The sequence below is a fragment of the Vulpes vulpes genome, chromosome 4 (assembly GCF_048418805.1).
Source record: "Vulpes vulpes isolate BD-2025 chromosome 4, VulVul3, whole genome shotgun sequence".
NCBI classification, from domain to species: domain Eukaryota; kingdom Metazoa; phylum Chordata; class Mammalia; order Carnivora; family Canidae; genus Vulpes; species Vulpes vulpes.
In genome coordinates, this window is record NC_132783.1 from 53,860,944 (window position 1) to 53,887,747 (window position 26,804).

General features: G+C 39.8%; 2 protein-coding genes and 1 pseudogene across 2 annotated transcripts; 2 read left to right on the forward strand and 1 right to left on the reverse strand.

Moving 5' to 3' along the window:
* Window positions 1-2,208: 2,208 nt before the first annotated feature.
* Window positions 2,209-4,339, reverse strand: LOC112919650 (eukaryotic translation initiation factor 3 subunit K pseudogene; annotated as a pseudogene).
* A 15,408-nt stretch (window positions 4,340-19,747) lies between these two features.
* Window positions 19,748-23,030, forward strand: PYURF (PIGY upstream open reading frame). The gene is made up of 2 exons (XM_025998102.2): window positions 19,748-20,045; window positions 22,010-23,030. The coding sequence occupies exons 1-2, from the start codon at window positions 19,843-19,845 to the stop codon at window positions 22,149-22,151; spliced, it is 345 nt and encodes a 114-aa protein (XP_025853887.1). The 5' UTR covers window positions 19,748-19,842; the 3' UTR covers window positions 22,152-23,030.
* On the forward strand, window positions 22,245-23,030 carry PIGY (phosphatidylinositol glycan anchor biosynthesis class Y). The gene has a single exon (XM_025998101.2). It carries the CDS (start codon window positions 22,245-22,247, stop codon window positions 22,458-22,460), a length of 216 nt encoding a protein of 71 aa, XP_025853886.1. The 3' UTR covers window positions 22,461-23,030.
* Window positions 23,031-26,804: the final 3,774 nt, after the last annotated feature.

Here is a 26,804-nt window from a genome sequence, read left to right on the forward strand (position 1 = left end):
ATATTATTTTTTTAAAGATTTATTTACTTATTTATTTATGATTTATTTATTTATTTATTTATTTATGATTTATGAGACATAGAGAAAGAGAGAGCGAGAAAAGAGGCAGAGACACAGGAGGAGGGAGAAGCAGGCTCCATGCCAGGAGCCTGATGTGGGACTCGATCCTGGGACTCCAGGATCGCACCCTGGGCCAAAGGCAGGCGCCAAACCGCTGAGCCACCCAGGGATCCCCCTATTTGGTTTAATTTTAGATCCTATGTTTGGCTTTCCACGAATATTACTTGAAGGTGCCTGGAAACTAACAGCCTAGCCAAAAATCACCATCCTTGAGACGCCTGGGTGGCTCAGCGGTTTAGTGCCTGCCTTCTGCCCAGGGCGTGATCCTAGAGTCCTGGGATCGAGTCCCACTTCAGGCTCCCTGCAGGGAGCCTGCTTCTCCCTCTGTCTGTGTCTCTTTGTCTCTCATGAATAAATAAAATCTTTAAAAAATTAAATCACCATCCAAAAGCTGTACATATTAATATATTTGCTATAAATAGCAAGGCATGATTACTGGGCCAATAAATGGAATGTAAGCCCCATACCTCAATCACCATAATTCTGATGCTACCCATGGAGCTAGGCCTCATCTTTTTCCCAGCTACATGCCAAGGTATCTTACTAACTTCCCATATATTCCTCTAACATGTCAAAAATTGCCCCAATCTCAATTACATACAGACTCTTCCCATCATTCACTCTTCCTATCTTTAATTAGCAAAGCCCTTTAACTTTACTTGGCAGCGGAGTAGGATTAATCAAATTCAGCTGGGAAAAATTATAGCCTACACCTCAATTGTTCACAAAGACTAAATAGCAGTCATTATTGTTTAAAGCCCAACTGTAATTAATCTCAATCATTTTATTTACTTCATTTCACAATTACTTTATTCATCATCTAAAACCATGTGCCAGCTGCCAACACATAGCCTCTTGCCATTTATATCATCTATAATTCATATTACCACCACAGTATTTTAAACCCTTAGGGGATGTTTGCCATTAACAAGGTTTCTTCTCAAATTACCTCATCCTTGAAGAATTTATCAAGCACAATATTATCATTTTAACAATTTCATCATTATCACCTTACCAAATATTTCTCCTAAATAGGAATCATTTAGTCAATACTAATCACATTTCTAAAAACTAACAGCAATAACATTAGGCAAAATGGGTTGCTTATGGGCAAAGACACTAAGGTTCTTCTATTTTCTTTCTTCATTATTTTCATGTGTTTCATACATAACTATCCCCAAGATAATTTCCATTCTCTTTTCCCATATCTTTCTCTCTCGAGTTCAGTTCACTTGAGAAAAAAATTGTCAAATGTAATGAATTTATCCTGAGTGTTTTAATTATTTCATTAATTTACTAGCAATAAGGACTCTTTCAAGTTAGCTCATGTGGATGAATAAGACTAGGGTTTCACGGAAGTCTAAGAACTAGGGCCATTGGTTTTGGATTTAAGCTCATTCTGGAAACCTGAGACGGGAGAGTTCAAGAATTTTTCCTCCACTATTCAGCTATTTATGTTACTTAGTCCTAGTCTATGTATCTACTTCTTTCTATCCTGCTTTAATAACTATTCCTGCTTATTTATAATTTATACTTTTAAAAAAGTAATTTTAACTTATATATGATCCATTACAGCTTCAGAACCTGATTCTGCTCTTACATAAATTTTCAGCTAGAACCTGCACCAGTAACTGACAAATTCTTTCTTTTGTTCCTTAAGTCCAATCATGAGAAAGAGTACGGTTAGGTTAGATGGTTATTTCAATCCGATGAAAGGGATTGGGAGGTGGGAAAAGAAGGAAGAACCACAAATCATTTAAAAAAAAATTTAAAAGACCAAAATAAATGGAATGACATCCCATGTTCATAGATCAGAAGACTTTATGTTATAAAGATAGCAATACTCCTTAGCAAAAATCCACTTGGCTTCTTTGCAGAAATTGACAAGTTAATCCTAAAACTCATATGGAATTTCAAGGGATCCAGAGTAGCCAAAATAATGTCTTGAGCATGAAGAACACAACTAGAGGACTTATACTCCCCAATTTTATTTTATTTTTTTTTAAGAATTTTTATTTATTTACTCATGAAAGACCGAGAGAGAGAGAGAGAGAGAGAGAGAGGCAGAGACACAGGCAGAGGGAGAAGCAGGCTCCACGCAGGGAGCCGGATGTGGGACTTGATCCCGGGTCTTCAGGATCACACCCTGGGCTGAAGGCGGCGCTCAACCGTTGAGCCACCCGGGCTGCCCATACTCCTCAATTTTAAAACTTAGTACAAAGCTATAGTAATCAAAACAATGTGGTACTGGCACATGTATATACATATCAATCAATAGAATAGAATCAAGAGTCTAGAAATAAATCCTCACATTTACAGTCAGTTGATTTTCAAGTAGGATCTCAAGACAATTCAAAAGGAGTTAAGAATAGTCTTTTCAACAAATGGTACTGGGACAACTGTATATTTGCTTCCAAAAGAATAAAAGTAGATCCTACCTCACCCCATATAAAAAAAAAATAACAAAATTGTTCTAAGACCTAAAGATAAGAGCTAAAACTATGAAAGCTATAGAAGAAAAACCGGTATAAATCTGTGTAATTTTGGATTAGGCAATAGTTTCATAGAGCAAAATAGAAAAGCACCAGCAAACAAAGAAAAATTTTGTGCTTCAAAAGACACCCTCAAAAAGTGAAAAGACAACCAAAAGATTGAGAGAAAATATTTGCAAATCATATATCTCACAGGGGACTTTTATCCAGATTATATAACTCTTACAACTCAATAATAAAAAGACAAGAGAACATAATTGAAAAAATGTCTAAAGGATCTGAATAGACATTTCTCCAAAGAAGGTACACAAATGGCCAATAAACATATGAAAAAAAGATGCTCAACATCATTAGCTTTTAGGGAAATGCAAATCAAAGCCACGTGGATATATTCTACACCACACCCACTAAAATGGCTATAATCAGAAAGACATTTGATAGGTAACAAGTTCTAGCAGGGATGTGGAAAAAAAAAATTTTTTTAAATCAACAAATCTTTATTAAACACCTGCCAGGTTACTGGGAGGAGGCCATAATGCTGGACACACTGTCAAAGTCGATCTTCTCCATGATGTTCTTGGGCTTGATGCTCTCCTCTTGGCTACAGATGAAGATCTGGCCTGACTCATCTGCGCTCCAGCCGTACTTGCTCATCCACACTTTTAGCTGGGTGGCTGTCAGATCCCCGAGCATCTCAGCCAGCAGCCAGCGATCAATGTGCTGATAAGTGATGCCCACAACGTGGCAGATAAATTTTCGGACAGAGTCTTCGAAGCCGGTTATACCTTCCAGGAGGTCCATGTTTTCATCCAGGGCTTGCCAGAAGGCCTGGAAGGGGCAGGTCTCCAGCAGGTCTCCGAGGTATAAAATCTGCCGGATTGGCCGTTTTTCTTGATGTGCCTGATCGATCATGCACTTGCACAGTGTGAAGTCGGTGTGGGGCAGGTTGGTGAGGGCCTTTAGCAGGATCTGGGCAGTGACCGTAGTTTGAAAGAAGGCTGGGTTGAATTGGTACAGCTTCAGGACAGCCAGGTTGGCTTCCAGATCGTAGGCATTCTCCTTGGCCTGTGTTTCCACATACCGCTCCAGGGTGGCCAGATTCTCAGGATTGTACCTGTCGATACCCTTGAGCACCTTGCCCACATTCGCTCTCACGGGGTTCCCTGGACCAGAGAGCCCAGCCCAGAGGGAGAGCCCTGTGTGCTGCAGTGTGGCTCCAGAAGCTCCAGTGTGGCTCCAGTTCGTGATCCTGGGATCTCCTGGGATTGAATTCCACATCAGGCTCCTCTCAGGGAGCCTGCTTCTCCCTTTGCCTATGTCTCTGCCTCTCTCTATGTGTCTCTCATGAATAAATAAATAAAATCTTTTTTAAAAAGTCAAACAAAAAAAAATAAAAAAATAAAAAATAAAAAAGTCAAACACAGAGTTATCATATGACCTAACAATTCTACTCCTAAGCACATACACAAGCAAAAAAAGCACATATGTAATGTATAGATATACAAAAATTTTAACGAAAATGTTCAAAACAGCATTATTGGGCAGCCCCGGTGGCGCAGCGGTTTAGCGCTGCCTGCAGCCCAGGGTGTGATCCTGGAGACCCGGGATCCAGTTCCACATCGGGCTCCCTGCATGGAGCCTGCTTCTCCCTCTGCCTGTGTCTCTGTGCCTCTCTCTCTGTGTGTTTCTCATGAATAAATAAATTTTAAAATTTAAAAAAAAAGTTAAAAAAAGAACTACCCTACGATCCAGCAATTGCATTACTAGGTATTTACCCAAAGGATACAAAAATACAGATTTGAAGGGGTACATGTACCCTGATTTTTATAGCAACATTATCAACAATAGCCCAACTATGGAGAGAGTTGATGTCCATCGACTGATGAATAGATAAAGAAGAAGTGAGATATATATATACTATATGTAATATAAAGAAGTGATATATATATATATATATATATATATATATATATATATATATATATATACCATCAAAAAGAATGAAATCTGGGGCACCTGGGCTCAGTCAGTTAAGCAGCTGACTTTGGCTCAGGTCATGATCTCAGGGTCCTAGGATCAAGTCCCACGTGGGCCTCCATACTCAGTGGGGAGTCTGCTTCTCCCCTACCCCTGTGCTTCTCCCCCCATAATGATCTCTTTTTCTCTATCTCTCAGATAAAGAAATAAAATCTTAAAAAAAAAAAAAAAAAGAAAAGGATGGGGACACCTGGGTAGCTCAGTGGTTGAGCGTTTGGCTGTGGCGTGATCCTGGAAACCCAGGATCCAGTCCCACGTCGGGCTCCCGGCATGGAGCCTGCTTCTCCCTCTGCCTGTGTCTCTGTCTCTCTCTGTGTGTCTCTCATGAATAAGTAAATAAAATCTTTTTAGAAAAAAAAAGAATGAAATCTTGCCATGTGCAATGATGTAGATGGAACTAGAAGGTATTATGCTAAGTGAAATAAGTCAGTCCAAGAAAGACAAATACCAAATGATCTCACTCATATATGGAATTTAAGAAAGAAAACAGATGAATGTATGTAAAGAGGGGAAAAAGGAGAGAGGGAAACAAGCAATAAGAGTCTCTTAAGGAGAGTGCTCTTAAGGGAGGTGGGTGGGGGATGAGCTAGATGGGTGATGGGTATTAAGGAGGGCACTTGTTGGGATCCCTGGGTGGCGCAGTGGTTTGGCGCTTGCCTTTGGCCCAGGGCGCGATCCTGGAGCCTCGGGATCGAATCCCACATCAGGCTCCCACTGCATGGAGCCTGTTTCTCCCTCTGCCTGTGTCTCTGCCTCTCTCTCTGTCTCTCTGTGACTATCATAAATAAATAAAAATTTAAAAAAAAAAAAAAAAAAAAGGAGGGCACTTGTGATGAGCACTGGGTGTTGTATGCAAGTGATGAACCACTGAGTTCTACTCCAGAAACCAATATTGCACTGTATATAAACTGACTAAAACTTAAATTAAAATAAAGCCATTACTGAAAGTTACAAGTGTACATTCCTTTAATATTGGTTCATACCATACAGTAACTAGATACTTGTTATACATGTTAACGAAAAAATTATACAGCAATTCTTACACCACTATGCTAACAAAAATACAAAATTAACAAAGAATTTCACTAGACCAGAAACTTCTTTCTGATTAATAAGACCAACCAGTTTAATAAAGATGTCATCTATTTCTTATCATAGATATCATCTGAAATTAAAAAAATATATATCATCTGAAATACTAAATTTTATATTATGTCATATCATATGAAAAGTCTGGGATAAGAAAGACATAAAAGTAAAGAAATGGGACCCCTGGGTGACTCAGCAGTTGAGCATCTGCCTTTGCCTTAGGGTGTGATTCTGGGGTCCTGGGATCGAGTCCCCCATCAGGCTCCCTGCGAGGAGCGTGCTTCTCCCTCTGCCTATGTCTCTGCCTCTCTCCTTGTGTCTCTCATGAAAAACTAAATAAAATCTTAAAAAAAAAAAAAGTAAAGAAACTATTGAAACATGGTTTCTTCAATGTCTGTTGTGGAATTCCAAATCTAGACCCAGAAAAAGTTTGAAAAAATAGTCCTAGCATATGAATTACATTACATATTATGAGAGAACATGACACCTTATTGAAGAATTACTTTTTAAACAACAGCAAGGTCCAAAAACTATTTCTGAAACTCTGTGACAAGGTCTATGTAAAAAACATCAAACTCTTCTGGGATTAACAATGTCAAAGGGGTTTCCATTTTTACAACACACAAAAGCCAACAACAATGATTTGAATAATCAAATCTTAAGATTTTTAAAAACCAGGTTCTATGATGCATGGGAGGACTAGAAAAGTATATAAAAGAATCATTATTATAGATTGACACTGTCATAAATATGACCAGATCTGGTAGTCACAAATAAAAATATTTCTCTTTCTTCCTAACATTTAGATAGCACTTTCCCACCCCACTGAAGTTAGGCATAGACTTGTGACTCTTTTTGTTTTGTTTTGTTTAATATATATATTTTAAGATTTTATTTATTTATTCATGAGAGACACAAAGAGAGAGAGAGGCAGAGACATAGGTAGAGGGAGAAGCAGGCTCCCCCAGGCTGCCTTTGTGACTCTTTTTGACCAAAAATATTTGAGTATAAGTGTAATGAGTATACATTCTTAGGTTCTTTTCTTTGTCTAAAAGTAACCGGCGGGGCAGCCCAGGTGGCTCAGCGGTTTAGCGCCACCTTCAGCCCAGGGTCTGATCTTGGAGACCCGGGATCGAGTCCCACGCCGGGCTCCCTGCATGTCTCTGCCTCTCTCTCTCTCTCTCTGTGTGTGTGTGTGTGTCTCATGAATAAATAAAATCTTTAAAAAAATTTTTAAAAAAAGTAACCAGCAATGTCTTAGCTGGTGAAAAGAGAGCAGCATGGGACAACAAGGTGTAGAGACCCCCAATCAATCTATGACTGATATGGATTAGGTTTATCTACACAAACTTGCAGTATCCCTAGTTCAGAAGTAATTAAATACTGCTACTCTCATGTGATTTAACATAATAGCAAGAACACAAAATAAACTCATTATTTCAAGCCACTGATTTTGAGAGTTTTCGCTGTACTATATAATTAAGCATATCCTAACTTATTGTTTCCCAAAGGGCAAGGAAATCCCTTCTAAAATATTTGGTCATGGGGCACCTGGGTGGCTCAGGGTTGAGTGTCTGCCTTTGGCTCAGGTCGTGATCCTGGGGTCTTGGCATAGAGTCCCACATTAGGGTCCCTATAGGGAGCATGCTTCTCCCTTTGCCTATGTTTCTGCCTCTTTCTGTCTCTCATGAGTAAATGAGTAAAATCTTAAAAATAAATAAAATAAAATAAAATAAAATATTTGGTCATTATTCACACTTATACCACTATTAAGGAGAAATGAGACATGGAAAGTACTTGAGTTACTATGTTTTTACCTAAGGAGAACTATCCATTGGGCTTCAGTTTAAAATTTTTCCTGAAAAAAAAAAAATTTTTTTTTTTTTTTAGTGGCAGTGGCGCAGTGGTTTAGCGCTGCCCGCAGCCCAGGGTGTGATCCTGGGGACCCTGGATTGAGTCCCACGTCAAGCTCCTTGCCTGGAGCCTGCTTCTCCCTCTGCCTGTATCTCAGCCTCTCTCTCTCTCTCTCTGTGTCTCTCATGAATAAATACATAAAATCTTTTTAAGAAAAAAAAATTTTTTTTAGTTCAGACATAAAAGCTTTTTATAGTCAAGTTACCTTTAAGTATATAAGAAGAGAAAACAGATATTTTGCTTGGAGCCATCATTACTTTAAAAATGAATGTTTCTCATACATAATTCCCTCATAATTGAGAATTCTGCAAATGGCTTCCTTTTAAAAATTAAACATATTTAAATATGTATTATAAATTCTATTAAGGGACTTTAAGATATTTGATAACCTTCTTTTAAGTCCTATAGAATTAAGTTTTTATACCAAGCCAGTGGAACTGGAAGACCGGAAGAGCAGTGTTAGGGGTTGAATTGTTTTCCTCCAAGTTAATATGTTGGAATCCTAGCCCCTAGTACCTCAGAAAGTGACTATATATTTGGAGATGGAGCTTTTAAAGAAGCAATTTAAGTAAAATGAGATCATATAGGTGGGCCCTAATCCAATATGACTGATGTTATTATAAAAAGCAGATATTAGAAAAACAAGAAGCAGATATTAGGAAATAAATACACAGGAAAAACCATGTGAAGACACAAAGCAAGACAACCATCAAGCAAAATCATCAAAAACTGTCACAAGAGACAAAGATCATCATATAATAATAAAGGGGTCAATTCATGAGGAGGTTGTATCTAACACTGGAGAACCAAATATATATAAAGCAAGTATTAGCAGGACTAAAGGGAGAAATAGTAATAGTAGGGGACTTCAATATTCAATTTTCATTGGTGGATAGATCAGCAAGACAGATGATTAGGGACATCTAATCACCACCACTGGGTGGCTCAGTGGTTGAGTGTCTGCCTTCAGCTCAGGGCATGATCCTGGGGCCCTGGAATCAAGTCCCACATCAGACTCCACAGGAGTGGAGTCTCCTTCTGCCTATGTATGTCTCTGCCTCTCTCTGTGTCTCTCATGAATAAATAAATAAAATCTTGAGAAAAAAGAAAGACAGGTAATTAATAAGGAAACATTAACTCGAACATTATAGAACAAAAGGACCTAAAGCCATATGCAGAACATTTCATCCAATGGTAGCAGAATTCACGTTCTTTTCAAACACATATAGATCATTCTCCAAAATAGACCAAATGTTAGGCTGTGATACAAGTCTTAACAAATTTAAGTATCAAAAGATACCATATGAGGTATCTTTTTTCCTTTTGTAAAGATTTTTATTTATTTATTTGAAAGAGAGAGGTAGTGAGAAAGAGAACATGAGCAGTGGGGAAAGGGAGAAGCAGATTCCCCATTGAGCCAGGAAACCAATGTGGGGCTTGATCTCTGGACCTGACCCAAAGGCAGATACCTAATTGACTAAGCCACCCAGGTGCCCTAAGGTATCTTTTCTGAACATAGTGGTATGAAAGTAGAAATCTGTAACAGGGAAAATTAGAAATTCATAAATGTGTACAAATTAAACAACACACTACTGAATAACCAATGGGTCAAAGAAGAAATCAAAAGAGTAATCAAAAGTATCTTGAGACAAACAAACACAAGCATAAAACATACGAAAACTTACAGTATGCAGCAAAAGCATGTCTAAAGGGGAAGTTCAAAAAATTTTTTTTAATTTTAAAAAGGGAAGTCTATGGTGCTCAATGCCTACATCTAAAAAAAGGGGCACCTGAGTGGCTCAATTGGTTGTGTCTGACTCTTGATCTCAGCTCAGATCTCAATTTCAGGGGCCTGAGTTCAAGCTTCATGTTGGGCTCCATGCTTGGCCTGGAGCCTACTTAAAAAATATAATAAAATAAATAAAAATCTCAAATAAACGACCTAACTTTATACCTCAAGGAACTAGAAAAAGTACAAACTAAGCCCAAAGGTAGCAGAAGGAAGAAAATAATAAAGATCAAAGCAGAAATAATGAAACAGAAACACAACGGGAAAGATCAATTAGGGGCAGCTGGGTAGCTCAGTCAGTCGGATGCCAGCTCTTGGTTTTGGCTCATACCATGATCTCAGGGGCGTGGAACAGAGCTGAGCCCCATGTCGGACTCCATGCTCAGCCCAGAGTCTGCATATCCCTTTCTTTCTGCTTCTCCTCACACTGGCTCATTCTTTCTCCCAAAGAAAGAAAAAAGAAAGAAAGAAATAAGAAAGAAGAAAGAAAGAGAAAAAGAAAGAAAGAAAGAGAAAGAAAAAGAAAGAAAGAAAGAAAGAAAGAAAGAAAAAGAAAAAGAGAAAAGATCAATGAAACTAGAATTGGCATAAATAGATAAAATCTTTAAGAAAAAAAGGGGGGGGCAACCCTGGTGGCCCAGCGATTTAGCACCGCCTTCAGCCCAGGGTGTGATTCTGGAGACACCCCGCTCCCCATTGAGTCCCGGGTAGGGCTCCCTGCATGCAGCCTGCTTCTCCCTCTGCCCCTGTCTCTGCCTGTTTCTTTCTTTCTCTCTCTCTGTCTTTTATAAATAAATAAAATCTTAAAAAAAAAAAAAAAAGAAACTAGAGTTGGTTTTTTGAAAAGATAAACAAAACTGACAAAACTTTAGCTAGATTAACTAATAAAAAGGGAAGTTCATATAAATAAAATTGTAAATGAAAGAAGAGCCATTACAACTAGTACCACAGAAATACAAAAGTTCATAAGAGACTACTATGAATAATTATATGCCAACAAGGTAGATAAGCTACAAGAAAAAAAATAAATTCATAGAAACACAACCTACCAACAATGTTACAAAGCTATAGTAATCAATACAGTATGATACCAGCATAAAAATAGACATATAGACCAATGAAACAGAATAGAGAGCCCAGAATAAATCTACACACTTATGGTCAGTTGATCTTCCATAACGGTTTCAAAACACTCAAAGGGGGATCCCTGGGTGGCGCAGCGGTTTGGCGCCTGCCTTTGGCCCGGGGCACGATCCTGGAGACCCAGGATCGAATCCCACGTCGGGCTCCCGGTGCATGGAGCCTGCTTCTCCCTCTGCCTGTGTCTCTGGCTCTCTGGCTCTCTCTGTGTGACTATCATAAATTAAAAAAAAAAAAAAAAAAAAAAAAAACACTCAAAGGTCATCTCTTCAATAAATGGTGCTGGGAAAACGGGTTATCCACATGCAGAAGAATTAAACTGGACGCTATCTCACAACATACACAAAAACTGACTCAGGATGGATTAAAGATGTGAATGTTTACCTGAAACTGTAAAAAACAGGGAAAATATATCTTCACATTAGTTTGGGCTATAATTTTTTTGAATATGACCCCAAAGGCATTGGTAACAAAAATGAAAACACACAAAGAAATTGCATCAAACTAAAAAGCTTTTGCACAGCAAAGAAAACAATCAACAAGTGAAAAAAAACCTATGGAATAGAGAAAATACTTGCAAACTATACATCTAATAAGGGGCTGCTGTCCAAAATATAAAAGAAACTCAAACAACTAAAAAGCCAGAAAATAAATAACCCAATCTTAAAATGGGCAAACGACTCAAATAGTATTCAAAAGAAGACATACAAATGGTCATAGGTATATGAAATGGTCAACATCACTAATAATCAGTGAAATGCAAATCAAAACCAGGAGATATCACCTCACATATGTTAGAATGGGTCTTATGGCTAGACGATAATAAGCATTGGTGAAGATTTGCAAAAAAAAGAACCCTTCTGTACACTTAGTGGGAATGCAAATTGGTGCAACTATTTTGGAAAACAGTATGGAGGTTAGTCAAAAAAATTAAAACTAGAACTACCATATGATCCAGCAATCCCACTTCTAGATATGTATTCAAAGGAAATGAAATCAGTATCTTGAAGAGATATCAGCACTCCCATGATCCTTGCAGCATAATTCACAATAGCCAAGACATGGAATCAATCTAAGTGTCCATCAGTAGGTGAATGAGGGATCCCTGGGTGGCGCAGCGGTTTGGCGCCTGCCTTTGGCCCAGGGCGCGATCCTGGAGACCCGGGATCGAATCCCACGTCGGGCTCCCGGTGCATGGAGCCTGCTTCTCCCTCTGCCTGTGTCTCTGCCTCTCTCTCTCTCTCTCTGTGTGACTATCATAAATAAATAAAAATTAAAAAAAAATTTAAAAAAAAATAGGTGAATGAATAAAGAGAATGTGAGATACATACATACATATATATAATGAAATATTATTCAGCCTTTTAAAAATAAGGAAATCCTGTCATTTGTGACATGAATGAACCTGGAAGAGACATTATGCTAAGTGAAATAAGCTAGACAAAGAAAACCAAGTACTGCATGATCTCACTTATATGTGGAATCTAAAACCATCAACTTATGGAAACAGAGTAGAGTGGTAGTTCCCGGGTCTGGAGAGTGGGAGAAATGAAGAGATGTTGGTCAAAAGATAACAATGTTTCAATTATGCAAGATGAATAAGTTTTGTAGATCTAATATATAGCCTGGTGACAATAGTCAATAATACTGTATTGTGTACTTGAAATTTGCTAAGAGACTAGATCTTAAATGCTCTCATTGCACACACACACAAAATGGTAACTATGTGAGGAGATGGATACTTTAATTAGCTTGATAGTAGTAATTATTTCACAATGATATGTATATCAAAACATCACATTATATACTTTAAATATATGCAATTTGTAAAATTTGTAAAAATTTTACCTCAAAGCAGAAAAAAATGAACAATTAGGGATTTAAAAGAACTCCATAAAAATAAAAATAAAAAAATAAAAGAACTCCATGATTCCTTCACAATGATATAGATGCATTTGAGAGAATAGTTTGAAACGTCCTATTTATTGTGTTAGATATATAACTCCAGAAAACAAGTAAACATGCATCAAATCACCTGTATGATTTCAGCATAGTTCTCTTTGTAAGAATATATGGGTGAACAAACAGACTAGAACTCAGGATTCATCAACACCAACATAAGCCTGTTCTTTTGATTATAAAGTATGACTAATAACATGGGACATTATCTTCCTGTCAGGGTTTTGGAAGAGCCAAATGCATAGACATCATAGAAACAAGAATTCTGCTGCTATTCAAGTGTAACCCCTCTCCATCCTCCCACCCCCCAGGAGCTGCTGAACGCAAAACTCTCATTTACTTAAGGTTTTAATATTCAGCTTGATGGAATACAAAGCCACATCTTGTTTTTGTAAATAATTTTGAGGCTGAGCCTTCCAAAATATCAGAAAAATTGCCATTTTAAAGTCTTCCAATTTTTTAAAAAAGATTTTTATTTATTTTTATTTTTGAGAGAGAGCCAGAGAGCATGTGCAAGTGAGCAGGGGAAGGGGCAGAGGGAGAGAGAGAATCTCCAGCAGACTCCTCACGGAAGGCAGAGTCGGAGACACAACTCGATTCCAAGATCATGACCTAAGCCGAAATGGAGAGCCAGTCACTCAACCAACTAAGCCACTCGGGTGCCCCCAGTCTTCTAATTTTTATATGCAATCTCTAGGAAGGTCTAATAAGAGAGCTAAACAATTTCCCATTAGGTCACTTAGCAAACTTGCTCTGTTTTGTTTAGCCTTAAATATAACTTCATCTCCATAAGATACGTAATGTAATTCCCATATGATATTTAATTACATAGAGAAAAACAGTAATTTACAGCAGAGACAATTCAACTTGCAGGCACCACCTTAGTAAAATGTGTAGTATTAGCATCACAAGTAATGCTTCTCATTATGAAGAACTGCAAAGGACACAACATTACTCTGGTATTCCTGGCAAAAATGCATAATCTGAATCAAATCATGAGGAAATATCATACAATCCAAATCAAGGAATGAATTTGCTGAGAAGTAACTGGCCTGTATGCTTCAATATGTCAAGATCATGGGAGACAAAAACAAAACAAAACAAAAAGAAAACCTATTTCATGTTAAAAGAGACAAGACACAGGAACTAAGTACACTGTGGATTGGATGCTGGACCAGAAAAATTGTTTTCTTTTGCTATAAAAGTACATTAATGAGACAACTGGTAACATCTTAATCTGTAGATTTTATAATAACATTGTATCAATATTAATTTCCTGATTTAGATCATTGTACCAAGGGAATATAAGAAAATGCCTTCTATTTTGTTTTGAAGTGATTAAACCTCCTGTCTGCAAGTTAGTCTTAAAGAGCTTTTTAAAAACTAGCTATAGGGGCTCCTGGGGGGCTCAGTCAGTGGGCAACTGCCTTAAGCTCAGGTCATGATCCCAGGGTCCTGGGATTGAGTCCCACATTGAGGGAGACTCAATGTAGGAGAGGGAGTCTCCCTGCTAAGCAGGGAGTCGGCTTCTCCCTCTCCCTCTGCCTCTGCCCCCTGCTTGTGCTCTCTCTCGCTCAAATAAATAAAATCTTTAAAAAGTAAAATAAATAAAAACTAGCTATAGAGTTAACTTAGGGAATGTCAATGAGGGTATATAAGAATTCTTTGTTTTATCTTTGTAACTTTCATGTAAATTTTTTAAATGTTAACTCAAAAAAATTAAGAAGACAGATCTAATATAGTATTCTTTCTAGTACCTCCATCCTAACTTCTGTTGCTCAAAATTATAACCGGGGTGGAAAAGGGTTTTTGTTAAAATTTCTCTACATTGAAAAGAAGTTTGTTGTGCTATTCTTTTAACTGGTATGTTCCTAGGATGTTCTATAACTGCATAATAATCTTTTTTCTGCTGACAATAGGAACAACTAAACATTTAGTCCTGACATATTATATTCATTTCATAGGCTTTTTTTTTTTTAAACCTACTATGTCCCAGTCACTGTGCTGGATGCAGGGATAAAGAAATCAAACATACATGGTATGTGACCTAAAGGAACTTACAGATTAGTAGGAGAGACAGACATATAAATGAATAATTGCAGTGATGTAGTATAGGTGTTTCGCGTGTGTGCATGTGTGTGTATGTGCATTGTACACGATGAATTGACTAATACCCAGGGTACAGGGAAAAGGAGGGAGTTAGAAAAATCTTCATGAGAGAAGTATTGTTAAAATTGGGTCTCAAAGATGAGTAAGTGCTTTGGATGGACAAATGAAGAGAAGGATATTTGGGCAGGTGTCATGACATGAGCAAAGGACATGGAGCTATACAATAGCCTAGAGTATTAGTGAGACAGCAAATAATTCAGAATGGCTGAGTATAAGATGGGAAGTGGCCACAGTGAGAAAAGATGCTGGAGAGGCAGAGGTTATTTTTTTGATGGTTTCATAAGCCATTGTGCCAAGAACTTTTGCAATATCCTGTGAAGTGAGGTTGGGAATTCTTGGCCATTTGTCTGGATCTATGAACATCTAACGTGTTAAACTATCACGTACAAAGCAAGATACATCAAAGTAGGTCACTCCATTCCCACAAGATGGTTTGTGTTAATTATAACAAGGGAATGGAACAGAGAATGGAATGTTCTGCCATTTTTATATCTTATGGTATGACATGAGAAATATTTGCATTCTTTCTACTTTGTAATATCACTGGATTGGAGGAGACTTGACTTTCAGTGTGCCAAATGAGAGAGATCAAGTTGTAAATGAACGTTGTCGTTGTCGATTATCTTCTCCAGGGAGAGAAACAGGGGCTCAGTTAGGATCACAACACTTGACCATGGGTTCACCTCTTTTTTGTTTGCCTCTCATAAGGGGGGGTACATGGGGTCAAAAATCTGTGCTTACATCTTTGAAAGAGTTCAGCAGCAAAGGAAAGAAACCCTGCAATCAGAAGGTTAAAGAATGTGTGGAGGAAATAGATGTTGGTTACTTAAGATTATCTGAAGTAGGGCAGCCCTGGTGGCTCAGCGGTTTAGCGCCGCCTTCTGCCTGGGGTGTAATCCTGGAGACCCGGGATCAAGATCGAGTCCTGCGTGGGGCTCCCTGCATGGAGCCTGCTTCTCCCTCTGCCTGCTTCTCCCTCTGCCTGCGTCTCTGCCCCTCATGAATAAATAATTAAAAGAAAAAACTGCAAGATTATCTTAAGTAAAAATAAAAGATCCTCAGGGAAAAAACATTTCTGATTTATATCTGTCTCAGCATCCTGAACTTTGATATACTCTTGTATAATAAACACATATAAAGAAAATGAAAAGACAAGCCACAGACTACGGAAAATATTTCAAAAGACATATCTGATAAAGGATAGTTATTCAAAATGCTGAAAGAACTCTGAAATCTCAACAGTAAGAAAATGAACAATCTAATTTTTAAAATGTGCAAAAGATTTGAATAGACACCTCACCAAAGGTAATATACAGATAGCAAATAAACATACAAAAAGATGCTCAACTTCATACATCATTAGGGACTTGCAAGTTTTCACCTACTACAGTGGGGTAAAAATCCAAAAGGCAGACACCACCAAATGCTGGCAAGAATGTAGAACAACAGGAATTATTCATTGCTGCTGGAACCACAAAATGGTACAGTCACTTTAGAAGACAGTTTGGCAGTTTCTTACAAAACTAAATACACTCTTACCATATGATCTGCAATCACATTCCTTGGTATTTACCCACATAAGTTAAAAATGTATGTCCACATAAAAACCTGCATATGAATGTTTATAGCAGTTTTTTTCATAGTTGCCAAAACTTGGAAACAACCGAGATGTCATTCAATTGGTAAATGGAAAAATAAACTATAGTATATCCAGGAAATAAAATATTATTCAACAGTAAAAAGAAATGAGCTAGCAAATAATGAAAAGACGCAGAGAAACCTTAAATGCATATTGCTAAGTAAAAGGAGCCAATCTGAAAAGGCTACGCACTGTATGATTCCAACTATTTGACATTAGTTGCAAAACTATGGCAACAGTAAAAATGTCTGTGGTTTCCAAGGGTTTGGGGAGAGGAAGGGATGCAAGTAAAGCACAGGGGATTTCTAGGGCAGTGAAACTATTCTGTATGACACCATAATGATAGATTATGTTTTTAAAATATTTGTCATTTTTATAAAAATGGAAACTTCTTTGATGTTTGAAACTTGCATTACTTTACTATTGATATTTTCTGTTTACTAATCAGCTGCATTTTCTCCTTTATGAATTTCTTTTATATTTTTTGTCCATTTATCTATGAGATCCTTTATTTCAATGAACTCATTATAACTGTAAGCTATTAATAAAATTTTTGTGATTTTTTCCCCCTAAAATAGATGTCCTCAAATGAAGGAAACCACTGGCAAAATAAAAGCAAATCTTTGTAATCACAGAAAGAAAAGTATGAGCAGGAATAAATATTAGCTCAAATACTGGATGATGCCATCTAGTGGAAAATTGATTTTAACTTCTTTCTCTGGATCAGAGATTCCCAAATTCCAATCCCCCCAAATTTGGTATTTATGGGACTTTATTTAGATATATATTTTAGCCCCTAATTTGCCAAGATTTCTAACTCAATGTGTATGATAGCCAAAGAGTTATATGTCAGTATCATCCACAATGGAACCCATAAAAATTCCATGCCAGCTAAAATTAAGGTGCACAGTGTACATTGTGCTTTTCCCTTTTCAACCAGAACTTTCACCAACTTCACAACAGTCATTTTGCAGCAGCTAGCATTTTTTTTTTCAGCTAGCATTTTTAAATGTGCATTCCGTGCCAGTCCCCTGAAGCGAAATACTTCACTTGTATTATTTTATTTAATCCTCTCAACTCTAGTAAGATAGGTACTATTATTATACTATCTTACAGACGACAAGATTGGAGCAGAGACTTTAAGTAACTTCTCCAAGGTCACACAGCTATACAGTACCTGAGCCTAAAGCCCATTACATCATTATAATGTGCACAGGTCTCTGCACTGGGAAAGATCACAGTCATGCCCATAGAAAATGACTTTACAATTCTATATCATCATCTACATTCAGCTTTAGTATACCCCACATAGAAATGAGTTATGTTCCTTAATTACTAAGGGCTACTTAAGGACATTTTGTAACTTAATATTTACATGGTTTAGAATTAATATATCAAACACTCGGATGTTCCTAAGTAATATTGATTGTTGATTTTTGGCTTTAGGAATTTGAAGATGTTTTCAATGCTTTGCTATTCCTCTACACTTCCCTCAAATACGAACATAAATGAAAGTAAACTGACCTGCTTTGAACCTTCAACATGGAGGCAAACTGGCACTAATTTATTTATGACTGGTTAGAACACTCAGGTGATAGAGATCGGTCAGCCAGGCAAGCCAAACTGAGGCTCATGAACCTGGTCTCAAGCATAGGCACCTGCCTCTACCCCACAAAGGCGAAGACCCTAAGACTGCCCAGCCTGGCCTGGGTCCACTCAGTGCTGGCAGAAATCAAGCTCTGCTCTCCATAGCTCACTGAAACACAGTTGAAGTATATTTTTCTTATAGTCCACTCCTTCTGTAGGACCTAAAGTATCAACTAACTACAACTGAAAAATTAATTCCTGCTACTGCCCTAGTAGGAAACGAGGTGAAAGTAAACCTAGGAACTTTATAATAGTCCCTCTTGAGGCTACATCGCTGAAAAATGGTCTGATGCTGAAGTCTTCTGAGCGTTAGTGAACAAAGAGCATCAAATAATGTAGTGGAGTTTTTTAAAGAAAAAGAGTAAACTATAAAAGTTTCTCAATTTATTTTTACATTCCGAGTGGAAGAGAAACCTGCAAATATCTTGTCATCTGTATCTGCATATCCCTCACTCCCACCCCTATCTCCCAAGAGCTCAAAGTGTAAAACGGTAAAGTCCAATGAAACAAAAAAGGCTCAAGTCCATATTCAGCAAAACAAAGGGAAAAAACTGATGACTAACAAAGAATCTTCTAGCACAATGTACTGGAAAGAACAGAGGACATACATAAAAATAACAATAGAGAACATTAATTGAGCATTAACTCAATTGTTAATTGTCCGGATCACTTTTCTAAATATTCTTTGCCTGCAAGATCCCATTTGAATGCCCACAAGGAGATTTCAAGAGGTAGGTGCCATTATCTTATCATACAATAAAGAAACTGAGTGGTTAAGTCGTTGGCTGGACTTACACAGCTAGTAAAGCATGGACCAGAAACCCAGCTGCCAGGCCCCAGAGCCCAACCCTACCGCATGGTAAGAAAGAGATCAAGCCTGAGACCACTTCCCTAGAGCACCAGAGGCAAACCTGGCGTGGAAAATCCATTGAGCGGATTTCCCACCCAACTAATGTACATCCGCCTGGTTACACAGTTGCTCAGACTCCTTGCTGTCACCAGCTCATTCATAAACTGGCTGCGCTTTATGATGCAGTTGAATTCACAGTAGAAGCTGGACTTCTGGGAGGTTAAGAGGCCTATGCAATTCTTTTCAGGCTCTAAAGTTCCTTTGTGTGTGTGTGTTTTTTTAAGATTTTATATATTTATTCATGAGAACACAGAGAGAGAGAGGCTGAGACACGGGCAGAGGGAGAAGCAGGCGCCCCGCGCGGAGCCTGATGCGGGACTCGATCCCAGGACCCGGGGTCAGGCCTGAGCTAGACTCCATCCCCTGACCTTGGGATCACGACCTCAGCCGAAGGCAGACGCTCATCTAGTGAGCCACCCAGGGGCCCCTCAAGTTTTCATTTAATAAGAAAAGTGGGGGGAGGTTACAGGTGCTACGGTAATTTACATGAAACAAATCCATGCTTTTAAGATACCTAATACGTGTTTGAAACCTCATTCTGGAGATAACCACGTAGGTGCAAGCTTAACCCTGTGGGACTCTCAGATCCGGCCACCGGCTTCCTGGCACCCCTGCGATAAGCCCTGGTGAAAACTCAAAATGCCCCCAGTTCAAGCCCTGGCTTTGTCTGTCATCGGTAAACGCGGTGAACAGCCACCAGAGTCCTGCGGCTACAGGCCCCGCCCATAACTACCGAGCGGTGGGGGGGGGGAAGAGCAGTCGCGTGAGGAGCGCCCCCGGAACCCAAGGGCTGCCTCCTGCCTGCCCGCCCGGGGACCGCATTCCCGCAGCACCGGGGGCGGGGCCTGGCGGGCGGCGGGGCCGGCTGCGCGGGGAGCGGCTGGAGCGGCTGGAGCGGTCCGGCGCTGGCAGGGCGGCGGTTGCGGGCTGCCAGACCATGCTGAGCGGAGCGTGCGGCTGGCTCGCCTCAGCACTGCGGGGTCCGCGCGGGCCGTCGTTCGCGGTCGCCCGTAGGCGCCTTCACGCGTCGGGGTCGCGGCGGCCCTCAGACAAGAGCGAGAGGACCGGAGGCCCGCCCCGCGCCTTCGACCCGGCGCTGCTCGAGTTCCTGGTGTGCCCGCTCTCCAAGAAGCCGCTCAGGTGAGATGCGCCGGCGGCCGGCCTCCGTTCGCGCGCCCCCGGGGGTCGCGGGGCCACCGCGCGGCCGCTCACGGCCCTGGGGAGCCCTTCGGCTCCGGCCGCGGTTTCCCGCAGCCATTTTGTGGCCCCGGGCCCGGCGGCTACCAGGCTCCGCCCACTGCGGCGGGAAGGGCGGGAGGAGGCGGGGCGCGAGCCGAGCCCCGGGCCGCTCGGGTCACACCGCCGGGGCGCGCGCGGGTGGAAGCCGTGGAAGGTTCCTCACTGGGTGCGCCGTCGCAGACCGACCCAGTCAGCCGGGTGGGGGCCGGACTAGCGCGAGGCGTTTTCCTAAAAGGACTTAAGGGGTTCTCACGCGCCGCCAGGTTTATGAACTGTTGGGAGTCGGGACTGGTCCGTGGGTGTGAGATTTTTAAGCCAAGATGGTGAAAAATAACTAAAAATTTTTATGGAAATCTACAGCTGATGCGTGACGGCCTTAAACATTTTTAAGCTGCGTGCGCTGCTGCGCCTTTGGCTCTTAGTTCTGGACTGGCTGGGTTTTGTAGAGTCGTAGGGTCTCCCTGGAGTCCTTAGGGAAAACAGCTCAGGGAGGGGAAAATAAAATAAGACGGAATCAGAGAGGGAGACAAACTCTAGGAGACCAACGGAGGGTTGCTGGGGTGGGGGGGATGGGTGACCGGTGACGGGCATTAAGGAGGGCACTTGATGTCATGGGCGCTGGGTGTTAGGTTCCACTGATGAAGCACTAAACTCTATCTCTGAACTAATTATACACTGTATGTTAATCAGATGAGTTTAAATTTTTTTTTAAAGATTTTATTTATTCATGAGAGACACACAGAGAGAGGCAGAGACACAGGCAGAGGGAGAAGCAGGCTCCATGCCGGGAGCCCGACGTGGGACTCGATCCCGGGACTCCAGGATCACGCCCTGGGCCGAAGGCGGCGCTAAACCGCTGAGCCACCCGGGCTGCCCGAGTTTAATTTTTTTTTTTTAAAGAACTCTACACCCCCAGGCTACTAAAACTGAACATTGACAACACTAGTTTTGCACCAGACTGTTATCAGTGGTTATTTTGGGTGGTGGATTGCTAGTCTTTTTTTTTTTTTTTTCCAATCTTTTTACGTTTCTCTTAACTAGATGTTTTCCCATAATGAAGACACTCAATTTTCTTATACCTTGAAATGACCATTTGATCTACTGTTTAGTTAGTTGTGTAACTAGTTAGCTGCAGATGCATTGTTTTCAGTTTCCTCGTTTCTGCTCTCTCCTCCTCAAACTTTTATTTTGTATATCTTGATTTTCAGTGGTTTCCTTCCAGTGGTTCAATTAGGTTGCTGTATTAAGCGTGCATTCTAAAATAGTGGGGAATTTTAATTTTCCTCTAGTGGCTGTTTCAGTAGTAAATTAACTGGGATGGTTTTGGGGTTGACCAGAGTTAGGTAGGAATATTTTGATGAAAAGGGAAGATCTTCTAACTGGATTTTAAAAATACATATTAAGGTGTAGCTCGAGAATAAAATGAAAAAATACAAGAGAAACTGACCAAAATGCAAACAATTAGAGATTCATTGTCTAAGAGAAATGTTTCAGTTGGCTAATACTGTTTTTAGAATTAGAAGCAGTTTTTTATTTTTTTAAAGATCTTATTTATTCATGAGAGACATACAGAGAGCCAGAGACACAGGCAGAGGGAGAAGCAGGTTCCATGCAGGGAGCCCGATGTGGGACTGGATCCTGGGACCCCAGAATCACGCCCTGAGCTGAAGACGGCACTAAACCGCTGAGCCACCCAGGCAACCCTAGAAGCAGTTTAATTCTACCTTTTTGGAATTTAACTCTCTGTCAAGAATTGGATAAATGGTGTTTATTGAAGACCACGCACTTCTAAGCATTTTATTTTCCACAATTCACTAAGCATTTTATTTTCCACAATTCATTTTGTTTTTCTTTTCCCCCCTCAGATATGAAGCATCGACAAATGAATTGATTAATGAAGAGTTGGGAATAGCCTATCCAGTTATTGATGGGATTCCTAATATGATACCACAGGCAGCTAGGATGACACATCAGAATAAGAAGCAAGAAGAAACGGAGCAGCACTAGATCATAATTAAAAACAACGCCTACAACTGCATTTTCTTAATACTACTTAACTTTTTAAAAGTCAGAGTGGCAGGTAATAAGCGGGGGAGAAGAATGTTTCTGTCTCTTCCTACGTTGACTGTCCTTATTCCATTGGTCTCTTTAGCAGGACTGTTTTACTCAGCCTCTGTGGAGGAAAACTTCCCACAGGGCTGCACTAGCACAACCAGCCTGTGCTTTTACAGTCTCCTCCTGCCAGTTACCATACCAGTTTATGTGTTCTTCCACCTTTGGACCTGGATGGGTATTAAACTCTTCAGGCATAATTAATACAACCAGAGCCAAGATGATACACATATTAATGATAAGTCATGTCTGTCTCTGAAAGCTCAGTGACATGGAAATACTGGAAACCCACTTAATTTGCAGGAAAGGTGCTTTGCCTTGCTTCTCTCAGAGCTTTTGGACTATAGGAGGCTTAAGCTGCAGAAATTTCTTTTGTACTTTTGTTCTGCCCTTATTTTTTGAAAATTCTAACATATGACTGCTGTATCGGAAGAAACATTTCAGGAAAGTTTCCTATTGGAAATTAACAGTCCTGACCATCAGCTGATGACTTTATTACCCCATTCATCTAAAGTTAATAATTAAAAATTTTTATGTTTATTTTAGATTCAAAGTATCTGGTCCTGACATGTTAAGGATGACTGAAAATAACTCCAAAGGAGTTATGCTGGAGTAGTTGTAGAGAAATACATTTGAGCTAGTGTACTAGAACACTACAATACAGTGGAAATTTCATGTGCTTGCAAACATTCTAAGTTTGTAAAATTACCTTCATTTCTTTGGCATCAAAGGCTTACATTAGTAATAAAATGACAGCTTTCCATTTAAAAAAAAGTGTGCAGTTTTTTTGTTTGATCACAAGAATGTGGTTTCAAAAGAGGGCAGATGTAAAAATATTGAAAACTTTTAAGTGTAGCCATTGTGTAGATAGGCACTCAAAACCCCACATAGAATACTATCCCAGGAAAATATGTATCTTTGGGGATAGAGGTAGGGTTGGAAGACTTGTAAAGAGCTTTTGTGTCCTAGTGAGCTTAAGGCTATGTTTTGAATCACATCTCAAGTTTATTTTCCAATTAGCACTGCATTGGTTGAGTGTATTCTGTAGTACAAATCATGTTTTTAAAAATCATCCTATGGTACTCAACACCATAAAAACAGGACGTGACAGATTTTTCCAAAGAAGACATACAGATAGCCAACACACATGAAAAGATGTTCAACCTCAGTAAACAAGGAAATGAGAATCAAAACCACACCGAGCTATCATTTTACACCTGTCAGAATGGCTAAAATAGACCAGAAATAACAGATATATAGAATATATATATATAGAAGGATATATATATATATAGAAGGATATATAGAATAAAGAACGCTTGGGACGCCTGGGTCGCTCAGCATCTGCCTTTGGCTCAGGGCATGATCCTGGATTCCCAGGTTTGAGCCCCACATGCATGGAGCCTGCTTCTCCCTCTGCCTGTGTCTCTCTCTCTGTCTCTCTCTCTGTCTCTCATGAATAAATAAATACAATCTTTAAAAAAGAAAAAGGAATCCTTGTATGCTGTTGCTGGGGATGTAGATTGGTGTAGCCACTGTGGAACAGTATAGAGATTCCTCAAAAAATTAGAAATACTGTACAATCCAGTAATTCCAGTACTGGGTATTTACCCAAAGAAAAATCCTAATTTGAAAAAAAATATATATGTCCTTCTATGTTTATTCAGCATTATTTGCATTATTTACACTACCAAGATAAGGAAGCAGTCTTAAGTAGAATGAATGAAGATGCATATAAATGAGGCTGGAGGGAAGAGAGGCTTGGAAGACAAGTTGATCAAAGGAAAGCCATTGGTTTTAGGCTAACCTCTTAACTGAAATGTTAGGTCAAAAAGAAAAGATCCAGTGAGCTTGGGTGGCTCAGTGGTTGAGCTTCTGCCTTTGGCTCAGGTTGGGATCCCTGGGGTTTAGTCCCACATAGGGCTGGCTCCCCACAGGGAGCCTGCTTCTCCCTCTCTCTGTGTCTCTGCCTGTCTCATGAATAAATAAAATCTTAAAAAAAAAAAAAATCACAAGATTCAACTCGTGTAAGACCGCAAGCTCATTCTCAATGGCAGTAGAAGCTACATAGACGTCATTCTTGAAATTGTTCCCTGTGGATAATCCCACAATCCTAAAACAGTGGAAAAACTAATGCCTAAGGTGAATGAGAAACCCAAGAGTAAGCCCCACCCTATACAGTTAGCTAGGTAAAAAAAATTTATAGGGGTACCTGCAAGGCTCAGTTGGTTGAGTAGCTAGCTCTTGATTTCAGCTCAGGGCATGATCTCAGAGTCCTGGAATTGAGTGTTCAATTGGGTTCTGCACTCAGTGGGGAGTCTGCTCAAGGACTCTCCCTTCTCTGCCCCTTCCCCTGTTCTCACATGCAGGTATACTCCTCAAATCTTTCTCAAATCTTTAAATAATTTATAAAACCCTTAGAGGCAAGGAAGGATCCTCTTCGTCTCCTGGGAGGAGAGACTGCTACTTTGTCTATGAAGTAGCTTCTTTCTTGTAAACTTAATCTTTGTCTCTTTCTCTAAATGGCTTGCTCTTGAATTCTTTCTCACACAAAGCCCAAAACCCCTTGGTGAGGGACCTAAGGCCCTCTTTCTTGGGGCCTCAGCCTGTCCAGCATCACATATACAATGGAATATTACTCCTATGTAAAGAATGAGATCTTGCCATTTGTGATAAAATAGGTGGAACTTGAGGGTATTAATGCTAAGTGAAATAAGTCCAAAACAAATGCCATATAATTTCACTTATATGTGGAATCTAAAAACCAAAAAGCAGAAACAGACACACAAATACAGAGAACTGATGGTTGCCCAGAGGGGAGTGTGGGCAAGATAGGTGAAGTGGAGTGAGAGGTGTACAGGCTTCCAGTTATGGAATGGCTAAATCACAGGAATAAAAGATTCAGCATAGGGAATAGAGTCAGTGGTACTGTAATAGCATTGTAAAGTGACAGATGGTAACTACATTTGTGGTAAACATAGCATAATGTAGAGTTGTCCCATCACTGTATACACTTGAAACCAATGTAACATTATGTGCCAGCTATACTTCAATAAAAAAATTATATGGTGATATATATATTTTATATATAATTTTTATTTATAACCTGGAAGATTATAAAAGTTCCCATTATTTCCTGAAATGGAGTTATTGCTCTTTTTTTTTTTTTTTTTTTTACGGGGTTATTTATTTATTTGAGAGAGAGAGCAAGAGCAGGGAGAGGGGCAGAGAAAGAGGGAGAATCTCCAGCAGACTCCCTGCTAAGTGCTGAGCCTGATGCAGGGCTCAATCTCATGATCCCAAGATCATGACCCAAGCTGAAACCAAGAGATGGAAACCACTGAGCCCCTAAAGATTTTATTTTTAAGTAATTCTACACCCAACATGGGGCTTGAACTCACAGCCCTGAGATCAAGAGTCACATACTCCATCGACCGAGCCAGCTGGAGCCCCTTGTTCTTTTAAATTACCCTAAATCTCATTGTGGTCAGTATAATGAAACAATTTTGCTGATAAAACAAGCACCATACTCTGAAAAGTCAACTTTTGCAAGCCAAGCATTTTATCATTTTTGAGGAAACTGATAAGCATACCTTGGGGGAGTTCAGTATTGACTCCATCTTTTTTTTTTTTTTTTTTTTTAATTTATGATAGTCACAGAGAGAGAGAGAGAGGCAGAGACACAGGCAGAGGAAGAAGCAGGCTCCATGCACCGGGAGCCTGATGTGGGATTCGATCCCGGGTCTCCAGGATCGTGCCCTGGGGCAAAGGCAGGCGCTAAACCGCTGCGCCACCCAGGGATCCCCCATCTTTTTATTAATAGAATTTATTTGACAATCACTTGTATAGTGCAAACGGTACACTAGCTCCAGTTCTAAGCATATTACATATAACCTTTTATAACCTAAGAGGCCAGGTGGGCAATATTGGCACCATTTTACAGATGAGGAAAGTGGAGCATGAGAGACTGAAGTGATTTTACTAAGGGTAACAGCAATCAATAACTGAACCAAAGTTGAAACTGTCTGCCACTGTGGCTTCAGTCTGTCTTCTTAACCATTGTACAGTGTCTCTTTAAGAAAACTTGTCCTTTCTATTTATAAGAAAAATAGAATTCAGAATCAAAATGCTTAGATTCAAATTCTTGCTCAAGCCTGATGCCTTTCTTCTCGTTTCCTAAAGCACCATGTATTTTATCTCTATTTTGGAATTTGAACTTGTAGCATAATTGCCTGTTTTTGGTCTCCTGTCTAGACAGTAAATTGTTCAACATTTTTAATTTAATGCTTAGCACTGAGCTAGCACGTCCTTCCTGAAAGACTCGAAGCAGGGCTCTGACAAGCTTTATAACTTTAGGCAAGTTCCTTTTCTCTGAGTTTCATCTGTAGGGTTAGAAATCCCACCCCAGGAGGATTCCTGGGTGGCTCAGCGGTTTAGCGCCGCCTTTGGCTCAGGGCTTGATCCTGGAGCCCCGGGATCGAGTCCCGCATCGGGCTCCCTGCATGGAGCCTGCTTCTCCCTCTGCCTGTGTCTCTGCCTCTCTCTGTC

Coding starts and splice junctions, on each gene's coding strand:
- PYURF (XM_025998102.2), top strand. CDS start 19,843: ATGCTGAGCGGAGCGTGCGGCTGGCTCGCCTCAGCACTGCGGGGTCCG. Junction 20,046..22,009: donor CTCTCCAAGAAGCCGCTCAG/GTGAGATGCGCC, acceptor TTCCCCCCTCAG/ATATGAAGCATCGACAAATG.
- PIGY (XM_025998101.2), top strand. CDS start 22,245: ATGTTTCTGTCTCTTCCTACGTTGACTGTCCTTATTCCATTGGTCTCT.